We start from the raw sequence: 19,747 nt of genomic DNA, 5'->3' as shown, positions 1-19,747 counted from the left end.
GCTTATTCAGGTTTGCATGTGCATGAGAAGTGTAAGAGGTAGCACCATCTTTTCAATCAATGGAGGAAGCTATCTGCTTATACTTCCAAATTGCCAAGGCATAACTTGTTGTGGGTGGGGGGTTGGGGGGCGGGGGGCGTGGTGGGCAGGTGGCGACCAGCAGTGGGCCACAAACTGGCCTTCGGGGCAGGCAAGGCAAAGCTTTAGAAGGTAATGTAATGCCTCCTTGAGACTGACATGAGCAGAACCAGGAGAAAGCACTAACAAGAAGAGGGTTGAATGGTCATTTTACAGTCTTTTCTGCATTTATTTTAGATTTCCAGTGCTAATGGTGTCTTAACTCATATCTTACACATTTCCCCCAATATTTGCTCTGGTCTATGATTAATATGTGCAATACATTTAATTCAATCTTTAATTTAGCACACAACATTTAGAAGTGCTTTGCACACAATATAGCTGAAAAATCCCTCCTCTTTGTTCTAATTAGAAAACTAAAGACAAGTAAATAAATTAAATAAGGAAATTGAGGTGAGAAAAAGGAAATTAGGTGTAGAAAACTAAATGATCAAATATTAGAACAGACAAGCTTACAGAAATCCTCTTGTACTTATTAGAGAGGATTATTCCAAGCTCTCTGACTTCATCAACCTACTTTTTGATGCTTTACGTAACAATTTACATTAAGCCGGTTAAAAGCTGAAGGAAAACTCAATATATTGAAACAATTCAACCTCTTCATCAACTCGATTCTAGAAAACCAAAAACTCTTCACCTTCTGATCTCGGAAGCAACTGGTGACTTCTGCTTAATGAATCATGTCCCAAATGCATTCTGATCCAACCAGATAAAGATGATTAATTCCGTTTGTATCAATGTGTATTAATACTTGTGTTGTTACCTACCACACCACACCATGCCTGCAACTCCTTCCACCCAAGGTTGCGCAACATTGTTCGCTACAGACAAAGCTTATTTGTGGAAATCGGCTTATTAGACAGTCTCTATGGCAACCGCAACTCATAATAGGAAGAGTGAGGGCTTCACCAGTGAATCATCTTCGTGATGGTAAAACGGAGGCAACAGGTCCTGAGCAAGAGGTTTGTTACCGTACACCCCCCGCCCCGGACCTGGTCCTTCCATCACGCTCACACCGACCATTAAAACTCCGGGGTCAGCTACACGGGCTCAGGCTGGATGTCGCTGCGTCTCAGCACTTCCAGGAGTGAAGGACTGCACCTATTCTAACTAGGGTAAGTGATGCACTTTGTTATTGCCTGTAATGTTAGTGCTTGTGGATGCATCTGATCTGTCTGCTGAAATAACTGTCCGATGTCAATGATTTAACCTTTTATTTTATTTGGTTCCATTTAAGATTGAGGTCTATCTTTTGGTGTTAATACTGAAGGGAAAAGAGGAAAAATAAGAAAAAAAGCATTAAATAACGATTCTTATAAAGCAATATTTATTATCCATAATGGAATAGTTTATTTTTGTCTAATAATGAGTGTACATTAGCTAATATCTTCATAACGTTAGCGAATTTATTGTGTCTTCAGGCTAATTTTCTGCAACAATGCCCCCAATCTGGGGGCAGATTTCATTTCGTTCGTCGCCTGGTAGTATAATTTTATTCAATTTTTAAAGTTACAAAACCAATGCTTAGAATGGACCCGGCAACCTCAAATCCATTCCTTGCTTGCTCCAAAAACCCTATCCAATAGCAAACGGTCAAGTTCCACATAGTTCTTGAGAGAAAGTGAAACAGCTATTGAGATTCTAGATTTAAATAAGACAATGGGAAGAGGCAGAAACAGTTCACAGTTTTTTAAAGAAATAAAAGAAATACAGCAGGGAAAGCAAAATATAATTTATTTTCAAAAATATTGTTTCCTTGAATACATGGTCCATCGTTTTCTTTAAGATGCTCCACCAATGGTTGAAAGTTCAAAAATGAATCTAAAATTCAGAGACATGCCAAAGCTCTGCCATAGACAGTTCACAGTGAACTGGGCAAATCTGTTAAAGGGCAAAATGACAGAGGGAAGATGGGAGCTAAAAACAGAATTTAACCTGGTGCAGACCAATTTTAACTCCGTTAGAGGTAAGAATTCTGCAAAACAGCCATGGATGATTAAAGTAGTAACATCAAATTGAAAAGAAAAAATGTGCAAATGCATAACGTTGGAAAAATTCAAAGGATAAAGCTGAAAAGAGCTACAAAAGAAAATTGCAAGTGGTAACCAAATAAATGCAACATTTTTCACAATTGAGTTAAGAAAAAAGAGGGTAGTCGGGAACACTGTGGGTCCCTTGAAAAGTGCTAAGTGTTATTGATAATGGAAATAAGGAAATGGTGGGTGTGCTGAATAATTACTTGCATCGCTATTTACAGTAGAGGGAAGGGATGGCATTCCAAGGATACTGAGATTGAATCAGGGTCAGGGATTCACCAAAATTATATAAGCAAAGTAACAGCACTGAAGAAAACAATGACACAAAGGAATAGTAAATCCACTAGAGCAAATGGTTTCTATCACATGGTTTTAAAGGAAGTAGATGAGAACATTGTAGATGCCCTAACTACAATTTTCTAAACTTCTTGCTTTTGGGAAGTTTCCTTTAGATTGTAATATTCTACTTTACTACTGAAGAAAGCTCGGAAAGAGCTGGCGCAGTGGTTAGCACTGCTGCCTAACAGCGCCAGGGACCTGAGTTTGATTCCAGGCTTGGGTCACTGTCTGTGTGAAGTTTGCACATTCTCCCTGTATCTGCATGGGTTTCCTCCTGGTGTGCCGGTTTCCTCCCAAAGTCTGAAAGATGTGCTGATTAGGTGCATTGATCTGAACAAGCGTTGGAGTGTGGCGACTAAGGGATTTTCATAGTTACTTCATTGCAGTGTTAGTGTAAGCCTTACTTGTGACCAATAAATAAACTTTAATAAATAAACTTTTAACTGTAGCTAGTTATAGACAATTTAGTCTCTCATCTGCTTTTGGGAAATTACTAGAATTAAGAATAAAATTACTTTAATTAATAGCATTATGTTAACCTCTGATTTACTGGATTCAAGACCCACTCTAGGGCTTGAGTACAAAAATCAATACAGATACTCCAGTGCAGTATGAGTGAATGCTGCTCTGTTGGAGGTTCCAGCTTTTCGGTGAGATGTTAAATTAAAGTTCAACTGCCCGTTTGGGTGGATGTAGAAAGTCCCATGGCACTATTACCAAGAAGAGTGGGGGAATAATTCCAATATCCTGGCCAATATTTATCCCTCAATTGACATCACAGAAACAGATTATCTGGTTATTATCATATTGCTGTTCGTGTGACAAATTGGCTGCCATGTTTCTGACATTATAACATTGATGATCCTATAAAATTATTTCATTGCTGTGAAGCTCTTTGAAACATCCAATGGTCAATGCTATATAAATGCAAGTTCTTTTGTTCCTGATCAGAGAGAACCGGCATAAACTTCACAAGGGTAAAACATCCTGATTGATCTACTTGAATTTTTGAAGGAGAAATTGAAATAGTGCACTGGTTAATGTCAATGGAATTTATTTATATGGATTTCCAGAAGACATTTGATAAAATCCCCCAAAAGACAGTTATAACTGAAGATGAAGTGTGTGCAACTGAATGCAAATTATTGATCTGGTTAGGAAATTAACTGAACGACAGGGGTTAGAATAGAGATAACGGGCAAGCACTTTAATTCACAGGATGAATTGTGTCCGCAACATCATATTTACTAATGACTAAGGTAATGGAATAGAAAATCACATATCTCCAAATTTTCTGATGAGTCAAAGATAATTAGGATTGTGTGCGATGCAGATGGGAGCATAAATTTACAAGGAAGTGTTAATAGATTAAATGATTGGGAAATCCTGTGACAAATGAATTTCAATGTAGGCAAGTGTGAAGTTGTCTACTTTGGACCTAGAGATGATAGAAGAGAGTGCTTTTTAAATAGTGAAAAGCTAGAAACAGTGTGGGTCCAAAGAAAGCTGGGGGTCAATGCATGTAAATGATTCCAATGCCCTGAACAGCTACTGAAAATATCTAATGGAAAACTGGTCTTCACATGAGAATCAGGGCCAATTCTCCACATGTTGGCGGCATAGCTAGCACAAAGGAAATGGCTGTTGGCGGCCAATCATCTCAATTTCAGGAGCTCACTGCAGATATTCATCAGGGTAATGTCCTAGGTCCAACCATCTTCAGCTGCTTCCCTCCATCGTGGGTTCAGAAGTGAGGATGTTTGCTGAATATCATTGGTACCATCCTTCTGCATCCTAGTCTTTGTTCTCACTTGATGTTCTGTTTACTGAAAGCACTTCTAATGCAGGAGCTACTTTTCCCCAAGTTGCTGCCTTTGTACTGGTGCTTGAACAATTGAGTGCACTGATGCCATGGGCGAGGAAATGTTAATCGTGCTTCAGACAGTTAATTCTTCAGAAAAAATAGTTGGGATGATCAGCAGCTTAGCCCTGGGCATCTACTCCTCAATCATGGGTTAAGAAATATGTTTTTTTTTATTCATTCTTGGGATGCAGCTGAAGATGGTTGCTAGATGCTAGGCCAGCATTTATTGCCCATTCCTAATTGCCCTTGAAAAGGTGATGGTGAACCACTTCCTTGAAGCACCGCCATCATGTGGCACAGATACACCCAAAATGCTTTTAGGGAGTATGTTCCAGAATTTGTGTGGATATTGGCCAACAGGCACTGCTATTCACTATCGAGATTTACATGAGAGGAGTAAGCATTTAGAAGAATGATTATTAGACCATTGGTGTAATCCTGTTACATGAGTTAATTACTGCCTACAGGAAAAGGAAAACTGGAAGAATAAAAATTAAATTAATTTAAAAGCTTAATCTTCTTTTAAATTGTGATGTAATTTCATTAAGGGTAAAGTCTTCACTCAATATAATGATACATACATATTTTATAATTGTGAAGTTAACAAAATCATACATTAACCAAACCAATTATTAGAGAGGCAAATAACCAACTAGTTAGTTTCTTTTCAAGTCTTCATGAACTTCTCAAGAGACGTCTTTGAAATACAATAAATCCATTAACCAGATTCTATTAATATCAGTCAATGGTGTTTTCTGAGAGGATGAAGATTTGAGTCTATACTCTGATTAAAATAATATCAAAATAACTTTTTATTCTGGCCATCGCTAATGTTTTTACTCAATGACATTTTACTGTTCTGCACTCATACACATATCTATGTTTACCATATTTACACTTTAAACACCAAAGGAAAGATTCCTGATCTTATTAATAGCTAATATTACTAAAACTCTTTTATCTGGAAGAATGATCAAGCTCTTCAAACATAATTTCAAAATCAGCTTTGCTTGACCTATAGAATGATAGAATTTTAGAAGAATACAAAACAGAAGGAATCCCTCTAGTCTATCATGGCGCATTAGTTCTTTGCAAAATCTATCCAGCTGCTCTCACATCCCAGTTTTTTCTCTGTCGCTCTGTGTTTTTCCTTTCCAATAAGATTCCTCTCCCTTTCGAAAGTTACAAATGAATTTGCTTTCACACACTGAATTCCAGATCATCATAATCACTGCGTAATTTCTTTATTCTCGAGTTGCCTCTGATTAATTTTCTGATGAACGTAAATCGGTCTCCTCTGTTTGCCGATCATTCTCTGACAGGAAATGACTTCCCCTTACTAACTCTTCTCCAAGTAATGGAAGTCTTTCATTGCTGGTACCATTCAAGTTTACCCTAGCCAAGTCATCGAAACAAAATCATTATAAAAGCATAGTGCTTAGTATTGGCTACAATACTCCAGCTGTTGCCTGACTGTTATTCGATAAAGGTTTAGCAGGAATTTTGTGCTTAAATACTTTCTGGTTATAAAGTCAAAAATCCCATATGTTTGTTAACAGTCTTCTCGAATTGTATTGCCACTTTCAAAGACTACATTCCCAGGTCTCTTTGTTTCTGCACTCCCTTATAGTACCTCAACTCATTCAACTTATCAAAATGAATCAGTTCACATTATTCTATGTGAAATTTCATCCACCATTTGTTTGGCCGTTAATTTCACCAATGGCATCACAAAGTCTGATTTTTATCCTCCTCACTGCTTACTATATTTTCCAGTTTTATGTTATCGGTAAACTTTCAAAATATGTTCTGTAGACCCAAATCCAGGTAAAGATCAATAGTCTGAGCATCAAAGCATGGAGAATACCAGGAGTACTGATTCATCAGTTGATGAAGGGCAGAAGATGATAATCAGCAGGATATTTCTTAGCCCGAGTTTGACCCAATGCCATGAGATTCCATAAGATCCGAGGTCACTCTCAAGGACTTTCAGGGCTTCCAGCTGTACACCACTCTTTCTGCCAGGTCTTATTGTGTGGCAATGAAGGAGTCTGAGATCTTTTGTTGTTGGTAGAATTCTGTTATTATGACCATTTCAGGCTGTTGCCTAGTAGGTGGGATACTTATCCAAATATTGGCACAGGTCCCCAGATGTTAGTGAAGACAACATTGTAGGAATGGCTGGGCAGGGTGTGACTTTGTTATTTCCAGTCCCTAAGTCGATGCTGGGTGGTCTGTCTAATTTGAACTCTTGTTCAACTTTTGTGCAGTGGTTTGATACAACTGAGTGGCTAGCTGCCATGGTGAGTTTTGAACTCATATTTCTACAGCATTAGTCCGGTTGCCTGGATTACCCATGCAGTAACATTACTGTTATGCTACCTTCCTATGCATTCACATAGAAGAGTACTTCACTCAGAGAACAGTTACTGAATGTTTATTATCACAGTTGGCTTCAGTGGTTATGCTAGAAAAGGTAAAGAATTCTAATATGTCTTAAAGCAGAATTGTTTAGATCACTACATTTCCTTTATATATTTTCAGAAAACAGCATCATCAGTGAACAATGTCAATAGCTTCCTGGTTTAAATGGAATGAATCTTATCAAAGATACTCCCAGAGGAACCCCACAGATGTGATCATCGAGACCCTCATGATGGAGCTTAACTGGCAGATTAAACAAGCGGAGAGGATGCAGAGAGAGCGTGAAGATGAGTACAGGAGAATAAAAACAGGTGTAGACTACAACTGGCTTATCAGTCATCCCAAACATAGCTATGAGCTATCCCCAGTGGAAAGGTTAGAACTTGAAGAAGCTTGTTCCAAAATCCACCCTTCTTACTGTGGACCTGTGATACTCAGGTAATGTCACTGCAATGTGATATTTAGTTTGTATATGAATAGCATGAATCTTTCTAATAATCAACAAATTTGCACAAACCAAACTGATAAAAGGTCTTAAAAAGAACTAATATTTGGACAATTGGGTTTAATGGGGAAAAGAAACTGTCAAACAGTCAATATTTCAGTATATGAAGTTACACTGAATATTATTGCCTCATAAATACATGGCTCACTGTAATGTTTTGTTGCTTGGAGCTCCAATAACATGTTTCTGCTCAATACAGAGCTGAAGTTATCTTTACTTCAATGTCTATTGGATTCTCTCTCCTAAGTTTCAAGGGCCTTTGTGGCAGTGAACCTTGCCTACGTCCAGCTTTCCACTTGCAAGCTGTGAGTATAGTGTCCAGCATTCAGAATGAAGTGTAACAGCTTGACTGGGAAGCTGCTGTGTCCAATCACTTCTAGCAATGTGCAGCATTGGTCGAAAGAGGTAGCATCTTGGAGTATGTGCAAATGCAACCAGATGGACCTAAACAGACCAAGCTGCAAGGAAGCCCACCATAGTGGATATGATCCTTCTTTACATATTGTGAAGATCTGCCAGCCTTTGACCCAGTGTAAATGCTGAAATCTATTCATCAAGAATTGGATTCCCTAGGGTATTTATCATGTATTATGTACACATCTCCATAGGCCACTTAATTACTTCACCCACCACCACTTCCAAGTATGGGTTGCTTGTGCTTAAAACCACAGATCCTCAGGCTTACTTTCCCATGTCCACCCCAATGCATGGACTTTGGATATCTGGCTATCCATTTATCTTTGACAATGTTTTGCCATCCTTGAGGTATTATCCCTGTAGACAACTGATAATTCCATGTGTTTGCGATCTCCAATTTGTAACCTCATGTTAATTCTTTAATGGTTTCACAACAATACTGCTGGATCTGGCAATTTGTTTCTCAATACATTTACGATGTTATAGACTGCTTAATGTGCTTATTGGTTCCCCAGCTTGTGATGGAAAATGACTGCTACCAGTTTGATGGAGAAGAATGGAGGCTGTAAAGAGGTAGAGAACACATATTAGGATAATTCTTTTACCCTTTTTCAGATTTGAAAAGATAGAGTTAGTATTATGTCTGACAACTAACTTAATTTATTGTTTCAAAATATTTATCTTAAGAGTACACATATTTCTAGACCTAGGTTAGCATGTGACACTCTGGATGTAAAGACCTTCCTGGAAGTTGTGAATGGTGTTTCTCCAAAACTGTTCATTGTTGATTGGTGGCACAGTGATTAGCACTGCTGCCTTGTAGTACAGGGACATTGGTTCAATTTCGGCCTTAGGTGACTGTCTTTGTGAAGTTTGCATGTTCTCCCCATACCTCTGTAAGTTTCCTCCAGTTGCTCTGGTTTCTTCCTACAGTCCAAAGTTGTGCAGGTTAGGTGGATTGGCCATGCTAAATTGCCCCCTAATGTCCCAAGACATGTAGATTGGATGGATAAGCCATGATAAATGCGCAGGGTTATGGCCATAGGTCGGGGTGGTGGGCCTGGGTAAGATGTTCTTTCGGAGAGTTTGGTGCAGATGCAATGGACTGAAATGGCCTCCTTCTGCACTGAAAGGATTATAGCTCCATGGAGCCAAAATCCTAACTGAGCTTTGTATCTCTTATGCCACTTAAAGAACTGGAGCATTTATTGTTTAATTCTTGCTAAGGTGAACTTTGTTTGGAGTTTTTATTCCCCATCTGTTATTGGATGGATTATGATAGAATCCTTAAAGAACATGTCAGTTACACCTGATACTAACATCATCCCCTTAACACAGACATTTTCCACATCAAAGTCTGAGGCCATTTCAGGGCTCAACAAAATTCAAGAATTAAGTGCAGTTTCTTTCCAGAAAGTGTTTCATGCAGCCTTCACCAAAAGAGTCAAGAGATTTAACAAGTTGATAAGGTTTAACAAGGTTCAACATGATTTAAGTAAACAACAACTATCTTCAAAGACAACAAACTCTTCTAATAGGACTGTTGTCAAACTTAGTCAGTGGTAGCTTACATTGACTGAAAAGTAGGTACCAGTCCTAGGCTTAAACTTTACAGTGGCTCCTAAGTAAAAATTTCTACGAAGGAGATTATCCTACAGACTGAAACAAACCTTAGGATACTTAACTGAGAGGCAGCAGATAACATACAATTCTGAAATACCGAGCTCTTTCCTCAGCAAAACCACTCAAATTCACCATCAACAAGGTAGAGAAAGTAGCATCTAATGACCTTTCTTCAGATGCTTCAGTTCTTTTACTTAATGCTGACAAGGGTCAGTCAATCATCATGGACCAAGGAGAGTATATAAAAAAGTGACAATACCTTCTCAACACAGATACTGACAAAAAACTCCCCAGAGATCCTACTCCAGCTATGGAGAGAAAAATCAATAGCAAGTTGCTCCCTGCGTACAGGGATAATTTTCTATCCAAGCCTTCATACAGTAAACTTTATACCACATCTTCCTGTCTGATTACATTCAGACAACCCAAGACACACAAACCAAATGCTCCATTAAAACCTATGGGGCCTGATTTTCATCTCCCAATAAAAGCGCAAATCAGATCATGAAATGCTAAACTTAGTTTTTTTCCCACAACATGGTCGTGTGGCCCTTTTGTAGGTAGGAAGGCCTTGATTGCAAAATGCACATGCATCACTGGGTCCCCATTGTAAGGACCACAGGAAAATTGTATTTCCTCCTGCAAGCAATTTTGATGTGTTGGTGTGAATCTTGGAAAATCTAGCAAAGTGAACCTTGTTGAAGAGCTTATGACCATTAGGGAAAGCTTGTTGAGGAATCAGGAATACACTGAAAGGTAAGTGTACAATGTCACTAATAGATACAATATTGTAAAGTGGAAGTATTTTTAATGTTGTGATTCATTATGGTGAAATGTCCTGTGAAGGTGAGTTGACCCTTATTTTAACCGCCATTATATAAGTGTTGGCATGCATTACAGTGCTTCTTCCATTGGAGAAATGTAATAATGCATTAAATTAATGTAAAAAAAAGTTCTGTCAGCTTCCACTGTCATGAGTGCATGGAGATGGCATGGGAGATCTGAGGGGGCATGGGTGACCTGAGGGGCTTTGAGGTGGCTTAAAGATAGATGAGGGGTGAGGTTTGTGGGGCCTTTTAAATGATGTTGATGATTGGGCCACTGTGTGGGAGAACTGAGGTGGGCCTTTTAAATGGCCTGCCCCTACACCCAAACTCCTCAGAAAACTCCATCGTGGCTCACAAAATTGACTGCAAACCTGACCCCTGTGTGAAAAGACAAAAATCCCAGCCAAAATCATACATGACTCAGGCCTGCATTTTGGAAGGTGTAACATTGTGCAGGTAAGGATTTCTCAAGCCTGCAGGAAAATCCAGCCCATCATCTCCAATAAATGTGCTTCATATATAATCAGAATTCTCCAGCACTAATGATGGAATCCACATACCAGATAAATTAACTCTAAACATTTCATTAAGAAGATACAGCAAACATCAAATCCAATGGTCAGTTTCAATGTTGAGACACTGTTCAGCAATGTACCCATTTCAAGGGTTTGTTGTATCATCAAACAATGTTTTGAAGAAGACTTCTTCTTACTCAACAGAATTGTTATATTCACCAGAGTAAAATTGTGGACGGGGTGGGGGGGGGGGGGGGGGGGTGTGTGTGTGTGTGTGTGTGTGTGTGTGTGTGTGTGTGTGTGTGTGTGTGTGTGTGTGTGGGAGGGGGGGGAGAGTGGGGGCAGTTGGGGGGGTGGCGGTGGTGGTGGTGATTCTCTCAGGTCAGGCTGGGAGACATCAGTGGAGGCCATTTTGCAGCCTTCCTGCTGGGCACCACAGCCTCCATGCATCTCCCAGACGAAGATTTTTCACGTAACTGGAGCGGAGTTCATTTCCATATTTAAATTCCAATTTACATTTGATTAGCAGGCCTTCGCCTAAAGTCTCCGCCCTCGCTAGAGTCTCTCCGCAGCCCCCCACCCCCTACTAGGAATGGTTCGCTCCAGTGGGGTTTACAACAGCTGCCCTCGAATGGGGATCTGGTGGCTGAGCCCGCTGGAGGGAACAGAGGCCACTGAGGCCCCCCAGGAGGTCAGGTGTAGGGGAGTTGCTCCCTGGGCAGTGTCAACCTGACCTCCTGGTACTGCCCAAGGGTCAAACTGGCAATGCCCAATAGGCACCTTGGCACTACCCACTGGGCATCGGGCAGTGACAAGGGGGTGGGGCCAGAGAGGGCGGGGCCTAGTGGGGCCCTATAGGGGGCAATCAGAGGGTGGTGGGGGCCCCGCTGTCATGCTGCAAATGGATTACAGTCAGAGAGAAGGAAGGGGGTGATCATGGCTGGCCATCCAGCTTGTGGGGGGGAGGTGGGGAGATCGGGGCTGGTGAGGGAAAACATTGGGGCTGGCCTGCGATTGGGAGATTGGGGGTGTCAGAGGGACTCGCCAATGATCGGACTAGCCAACAATTGAGAGGCCAGCAGTGCGGAGCTACTGGGAATGCATCGATTTTGGCATTGACAGATTGTTGAATGCGCAGTGGCCTGTTCAGCGCTATGCTGATGGCCTCTCCAGTGGGAATAGACCCTGCCCACTGATCTTCAATGTGAATCTCACTAGGACACTCTGCAGTGCCCAGAGTGTGCGAGATTCATTTTGAAAATTCTGCTAAAGGAATCTGTGAGAGTTACTTCAGTTTTCACACAAATTCAGCATTTCAAATTTTTTTGGGAGAATCACCCCCATGATCTTCTACTGATTTGCCTAAACTCAACATCATTCCAATGGTAGGGTTTGAATTTCAAACAAATAGTTGGTGCTGCAATGGGATCTCCATTGTCACCAATTGTCACTAAACCTAATTATGGGAGAGTTTGAACAAGTAGCACTTTGATCAGCTAGACTTCACCCTGAACCCTGGCTTTGAATGCTCGGGACAGATTTGTTGAATGGCAATACGATAGGAGGGAAGTTCATAGTATGTTATAATCAAAATCTGAGTATTAAATTTTCTATGGAGTTGGAAATCAAATTTCCATATAATTTTCTGATGTTTTCATCATGTCTCACAACAGCATACCAATACATCAAGTCTTCCCTAAACCCACTCACTGTGACAGAGACCTGAGCTACTGATCTTTCCATCATCCCTCCACCTTCCAATCAGTTTCAAACATCCTCATTAGAACAGTTTGCTCCATAAGTGACGGGAAACATTTACAACAAGAAGTTGTACCCTGTCTCCACTCTAACTCAATGTATTCCTTTGATATAAGACTAACACTCCTTCACCTCTTACTTGTTCCTTGACAACTACTTCCATTAAGACCAGAGTCAGCCTCCTGTACATTAGTTCCACCTCACACAGACTACAATTTATACTCAAGTCAATATTTGTAGAAGCCTGACTAAACTCATTTAAGAAGCTCCACTCCATCTTTATAAACCAAAAAATTACAGCACATCATGCTATTGCCCACTTGCCTACAATGGGAGCAAAGGTGCCCAGTTGTGCTAGCCTGCACATTAGACTCATGGAACATTCAGCATGCTTCAAACATAATGAATGGGGCAAGTCAGCTATTTACATTCAGTGATCCAATTCTTGACTTATCTCACCCATCATTCACTGGTATAAATGATGTGTCTGGGAGGTCATAAAGATCTACCAACCCCACACTATACCCTAACCCAATCACCTTCTCACCAGTGACATCTGGCTACCCTTACTCAAGAGGAACATTGCTATCCATTCATTCATTCTGCTCAGCTACCCTATGAGCGGCAAGAATGCAGACATGTACCAGCATATTACAAACACAATAGCTTGACCAATCAGCAGCAATATGACAACTTCTTTACATTCTCCAACATATAAGACCACATCTTTCACCTGGTCCAGTCATTCCTGCAGACAATGGGCCGAGCACTCTGCCCGAAATGCAAAGCCTTCCAGTTCTTCAAAGGATCTTTCATGATAACACTTGATCTTTTTGGAGAAAATGTTTGCATGGTGTAATTATAAAATTCTCTTACCGGAAATGAAGTATATTATAAATCCCTCACTGAGTAGTATGCTAATTTACTCTTCTGAATAGGGAGCATTTTCAGAAATGTGGCACATGGTGTATAGTAAAATAAAGCGTTACGATACAATCACACAGCACAGTTTTCCATTCTTCTGCAAAACACAATCTTTATCTTGAGTAGTATCGCCCTCCCTGATAACTCAAAGCATTTGAAAGACTAACATGAGAAGTAACAAATGCAAAATCTTTAATTTACATGATTGGTGTAACTGGCTTACCTGATGGTTCTGTATTATCAGAACAATTGAATCACAATTTCAAAGATCAGAACAATTGAATCACAATTTAAAAGAATCATAATGCATTGTAAGTTCGGGAACAATTCTGTTGTGGCTTTGTTGTACATGCAACCATGCTTCATTGTGTATTTGACTGAGTGAAACAGAATGTATGTTGCCATGGAGTAACATCAATGACAACAGATTAATTGTTCTATGTACAAATATAGGCATATGCCTTCAAAAGCTCTATCTTTGAAAGCACAAGCAATTTGTTTTCCCAAAGCTTTTATGATTAAGTGTAATTTTTAAAAAATACTGACAGATCTTTCATGATGTTATCCACAGAGAATACAGCGTCCTGTAAGGAGAGTTAAACCATATGAAGACTCAATGGCACACTGCCCCTTTTTCAGGCACAAACCAGGCACCTAAATATTCAATATGGCAGGCGGGCTATGTGCACTCATTATGTGCCTGAAGTGTGTTGACTATCACATTAAACCAGATTGTCCTGCAAGTACTCAGGGTGCATGGCAGAAATAGATTACCTGCTAAGTAAAATGATTAATAAAGCATTATACATCTTGGACTTTTTTTTGCGATATTGTGCTGACTTCTCAGATTTGTCATGTGTTAAACTTACCCAATAATCATAGACCACCAGGCATGAAGAGCCATTTAGCTGTGCTATTCCCAGGGCTCAACCCATAAGGTCTGATTAGTTGGTTTGACAGTGAAGGAGACTGTTTGCAAACTTCTGGATGCTTGTTTGGACGGTTTATTTGACTGTGGAAACGTAATTCTGGCGACTGACAGGAAGATTTTGTGTGCCTTTAAAGAAGTTTCACTGGAGTCCTGGATACTCTGGCAGGACTGACTTTGGGGCTGGAAGATGAAGGGAAGCAATGAGGAGAGAGAATTAACAGTAGGGGAAAGGAGTACACTGAATGGAAGGCAGGTGTTCAGGGAGCACTTCTCCCAACTCAACTCCTTAGGCAAGAAGATCTTGGCCTTCTCAGGCCTTAGATCTCTAAATTTCAGAAAGGAGACTCTTGTTGAGCTACACTACTTACTGCAGCCATTTGAGTCTCAAATCAAGGTATGAACATCACTAACCATGGCTGTCAAGTTTACTGTAGTGCTTAGTTTTTATGCAACAGGTTCCTTCAAGTGTGCAGCAAGAAAAATCAGCAAATCTCACAGTTTACAGCAGACCCTTGTAACAGAGAGATCAAGGCATCCTCTGTGCAGAGAAGGTAAATGCTTATAATCGCCACTTTGGATCACATTGGACTATTAAGGGATAGGGTATGATCATGTAATTTAAATAGAAGCAGCAACAAGGGTGGATGAGCACTCCTGGTACGAAGACTAATCTGAGAAGGCTTTGAAGTACTTCTGGGGTCGAGCAAGAAAATAAATTGCTTAGTTACCAGATTGGACTGTTCCATTTATTAATAATCTCGCTGTTAACTGGTAGTGAAGCTGAGACTGAGGAAGGCTTTGGTCCTGCATCATATTAGATAATAGTTTCTGTTTAGGTGCTCCTCTTGCCCTAGGTTCAGTTGAAAATTTGCAAACTGAGATGGGACAGGATGTACCTGTGTCCTGTCCAATTCCCTTGAGGGGGTGCTGCACTCCCAAGTAGGAATGTATCTCTGACGCAATGGAAAATTGGACAATTATTTCTCAACAAACTTTGCTGATATCCATATCATTACGAAACAGCGATCCTTTGACTTGGTTGATCAATGCCATGAAATATTCCATTAAATGTAATGGAAGTGCTACTTCAGTTGTTAACAAGCCTCACAAGGAGCAACAAAATAGTGGCAACAGCAAATGCATGCAGTCGTAGGAAATTTAAGAACTTTAGCATTGTTAAAGGATCATCCATGGTATTGACATTTGTTTGTCAGTTACAGCTGAATGCAGAATGAGGTAGTCTGAACACAACACTGTAACAGGTTGCTATGATGTCCCCTGATTTATATATAACTGTTTTTGCTATGTGGTTCAATATTCAACTGGCTTTGTTGATTGTGCTTTGTACTGGTTTAGTGTCAAGTCTACAAAGATGTTTTTTTCTGATATTTCCTGATGTTTCAACATCATTTGTTGCATACATTTCCTTTTCCATCTTGTGTGCAGTACTTAACATTTGCTTGCTTCAAGTTTCAATGATTTGAGCACATACTTTTATCCAACACACTCTGGAGCATCTGGCTGATTTTTCTAATTCAGTTGCTCCAATAGGATTGGGAAACAGGGCACAAAGTTCTTTCTTTAATGATCTTTAGTTAGAAATACCAGCTATAGCATCTCACAAAACAATTTAGCTCTTTTTCATTTTTTTCTTTTCCACTATGTTCTTCCCTATTCTCATGGCTGATTTTTTTGCTTTGTAATTCAATGTTGGAGTGCCAAGTTTACTTCTATTTGTCAATTGCAAATATATTAAACCAAGGCAAATTCTAATGTCTTTAGTAGTGTAGCCTTGGTTTAATATATTTGCAATTGTCAAATAGAAGTAAACTTGGCACTCCCAGTGGGGAACTATGGGTGAACGTACGAATGTTAACTCTCCAACCTGCATTGCACAAGTAGCATGGATCCTACGCATGATCACTTAATTCCACATTTTAATTCAGATTTCCAATTGTTATCCAGGTTTCGCCAGGCGATCACTGAATATGAGCCAGAGGTGCAGGAAGTATCGCAATTATTCCGATCTGTTCTTCAGGATGCTTTTGAGCAAATGAAGGAAGATCAAGATACAAAGAAGCTGACCAGGCAATGGAACAAGAAACGGACTTTGAGTCTCTCCACGTTGATATTTAAATCCCGAGTGAGGATCTATCCTTTCAGCAGTAACATCAAGACAGTTTCAGAGAATGTGGAACAAGGCTTTGTGTCAGCCAGAAGAATATGGAGTATGCCAGAGTTCAAAACTGCTAAAGAATTCTGATGGAATGCAGGGTTAATCATTTTCTAACCAAAACAATTGTATAGAGGTGATTAGATCATACCTAATTATTAAATTTTAGATTGATATTTACTTTACAGAAATGTGACTGCTGTGAATATGTATGGCTTGCCCATGAATGTTATTAACATTTGCAAATGCGAGCTATTAAGTGAGAATTTGAGTGATTTATTCTTGACACCATGTTGGCGAATTGTGTTACTTGCTAAAGTGTGAAATGGACAATAGTGACATAGCTGCCCGTTTTATACTGCAATAGAATGCCATTGAACGCCAGCTGCACTCCCATTGAACCCCACTGTGAGTAATTGTGATTTATTAGAATATGTTACTGGATACTACGGGAGATTTGTTTTGAGCATTATTAAAAATCCATTAGCACTGTAAGCATTCTCAGCATTCCTTTCCATAGCCTGCATATTCAAGTAAAAAACCCAGAATCAAATGCTGTTCATTTTCAAATGTGTTTTGCATTCTATCATCCAATGCAGCTTAAGTAATTTGGACAGTTAGGAATCAGTTTTTCACTACCGTCAGATATCATAAAATGATAACATTCCAGAGTCAGCAATGACGTGACTTCTACATAGAAGGTTCCTCCAACCTTCCTCAATCATCATAAAGCATTGAAAGCATTAAAGCTAGCACTTCTCCTTGTGTTAATATGTTTATTAATGTCCCTAACTACTTAGTAAATAGAACTTATAAGAGCTCACTCACCCACCATTTATGTTCTTGAAACGTTATCACCAGAAAACCCTTCAAATGGGTGAGGAGGTACGAATAAGGAAGATAAACTGGTTCAACATGCAGCAGACTCAATGGTTATGGTTTGGATGACCAATCTGACATATGCAAGATGTAAAGATGCATTTGGTTCATGTCTTTAATTTTCCCAATCTTGGGTGCACTGCACAGAAATCAGGTGCCAAGTGCATGTCAAACATCCCTGCACAAAGGAGGAAAATTATCTAGGAAATCTATTCTAGACCACACCTGTGCATCTTGTGACCTGTTATTGAGTGGTATTGATGGTGAAGTGATACACCACATCACAAAGAATCAAATGCAGCAAGAAAAGTAAAAAATCTATGAGAGATTGCAAGACTACACAAATAAGATACACGTTGCTAATCATGTTGTTTTCTGAGTTCATTACATAGTATAGAACCATAATACCAGCATGGGGGGTGGTAGGGTAGCACACTGGTTAGCACTGTTGCTTCACAGCTCCAGGGACCTGGGTTTGATTCCTGCCTTGTGTCACTGTCTGTGTGGAAGTTGCACATTCTCCTCATGTCTGCATGGATTTCCTCTGGGTGCTCCGGTTTCATCCCACAGTCCAAAGGTGTGCGGGTTAGGTTGATTGCCCATACTAAAATTGTCCCTCAGTGTCCTGAGATGTGTAGCTTAGAGGGATTAGTGAGTAAATACGTAGGGACATGGGAGTAGGACCTCGGTGGGCTTGTGGTACATGCAGACTCGATGGGCCAGATAGCCTCTTTCTGAACTGTAGGGTTTCTATGAATACCAGATCTTGTGACATAACTTATAGTGAATTAGAACATAATTTTTAATTCATTCGTGGGACATGGGCATCATTGACTGGCCAGCATTTATTACCCATCCCTAGGAGGGCAGTTGAGAATCAACCATATTGATCTGGAGTCACATGTAGGCCAGACCATGTAAGGACGGCAGATTTCCTTCCCTAAAGGACATTTGTGAGCCAGATGGGTTTTTCCGACAATGATTTCACAGTCATCAGTTGGTTCTTAATTCCAGATTTTTTTTATTGAATTCAATAATCTCATCCTTTATTCTGCCATTTGCCTGTGCCATGCATCACTTCCCCTCAACAGATTAGGAATTGTAAACTTGAATCCGCATCTTCACATTCATGGTACTGAGAATGTTGACATGCTTTATCACTGATCCTTATAATAAAGTACCTTGTGCCTATTGTGTATATCAAGTTTGTTGACATGACTTGAATTAAACAGCCATCTTCCTTTTAGACTGGTTAGGTTTTGGCCTTGGTGTCTTTCACCATTTTAATTGATTATTTTCCATTTTCATTATTCATATCATATCATGTAAAACCTCTCTCTTCAATCATATTCTGCCATGATGCATAGTGGTTAGCACTGCTGCCTCACAGTGTCAGGGACCAAGGTTTGATTTTGGCCTCAGGTAACTGTCTGTGTAGCATTTGCACATTCTCCCTGTGTCTGTATGGGTTTCCTCTGGGTGCTCCGATTTCCACCCACACTCCAAAGATGTGCGGGTTAAGTTGATTGGTCATGATAAATTGCCCCTTCGTGTTAGAGGTATTAGGAGGGTACATTTGAACGAAATCAGCCTGGGAAACAGGCCCTTCGGCCCAACGAGCCCACGCTGCCATCTCAACACCACCTCTCCACCCATGACCCCTATCTAATGTTTTATAGCCATCCAGATTGAGGGAAAACTGATTTAGGGACAATTTATTCCTGCCAATCAGCCTAACAGCACATCTTTGGGGTGTGGGAGGAAACTGGAGCACCCGGAGAAAACCCACGCAAGCACAGGGAGAATGCACAAACTCCCACAGACACCGGTCCAAATCCATGTATCTGCACAGCAATCAGCGATAGTCACTGAGCTGTCGTCTTGCCCAGTATCTTGTCCAGTTTAGGCACACACTAACGACATGAAGCACTAGGCCAATCTCGAACAACCAAGAGCAGCCCCAGTACGACTCATCGTGTGTATGCCCCTCGTTGCACACGAGGTGGACCGACTTAAAACCTGTGAATGAAAAGAGAAAAACATTATTATCATACTATACCCATTTACATTTCTAGGGACACCCCAATGCTAATGACCCTTAATTAAAGGTTCTCCTATATCCACCCATCTCCAACTCAGTCATGTGCCTGTCTAAGTTACTCTTAAATGATCCTAGCGTGTTTGCCTCCACCACCTTACTTGGCAAAGCATTCCATATCCCCACTACTCTCTGTGTGAAAAACCTCCCTCTAATATCTGTGTTGTAAATATTTGTGGGGTTATGGAGATAGGGCCCGGGTGGGATTGTTGATGGTGCTAGCTTGATAGGCTGAATGGCCTCCTTCTGCACTGTAGGGATTCTATGATTCTAAAACATTTCACACAAATCACATT

At 40.2% G+C, this 19,747-nt stretch overlaps 1 protein-coding gene across 2 annotated transcripts; it reads left to right on the top strand.

Annotated features, from left to right (window-relative positions):
* Window positions 1-841: 841 nt before the first annotated feature.
* Window positions 842-18,023, top strand: rd3 (retinal degeneration 3, GUCY2D regulator). 2 transcript variants are annotated; one of them, XM_080199799.1, is made up of 3 exons: window positions 842-1,253; window positions 6,929-7,239; window positions 16,267-18,023. In XM_080199799.1, the coding sequence occupies exons 2-3, from the start codon at window positions 6,944-6,946 to the stop codon at window positions 16,562-16,564; spliced, it is 594 nt and encodes a 197-aa protein (XP_080055925.1). In that variant the 5' UTR covers window positions 842-1,253; window positions 6,929-6,943; the 3' UTR covers window positions 16,565-18,023. The 2 variants fall into 2 exon arrangements, with proteins under 2 accessions (XP_080055925.1, XP_080055924.1); XM_080199798.1 differs by having other exon boundaries at window positions 6,922-7,239.
* The last annotated feature ends 1,724 nt before the right edge of the window (window positions 18,024-19,747 follow it).

The sequence above is a fragment of the Carcharhinus amblyrhynchos genome, chromosome 12 (genome assembly GCF_965287045.1).
Source record: "Carcharhinus amblyrhynchos chromosome 12, sCarAmb.v2.hapA, whole genome shotgun sequence".
In the NCBI taxonomy this organism is placed as follows: Eukaryota; Metazoa; Chordata; class Chondrichthyes; order Carcharhiniformes; family Carcharhinidae; genus Carcharhinus; species Carcharhinus amblyrhynchos.
The sequence above is the reverse complement of the archived record's forward strand: the minus strand, read 5'-3'. Positions and strand labels throughout refer to the sequence as shown.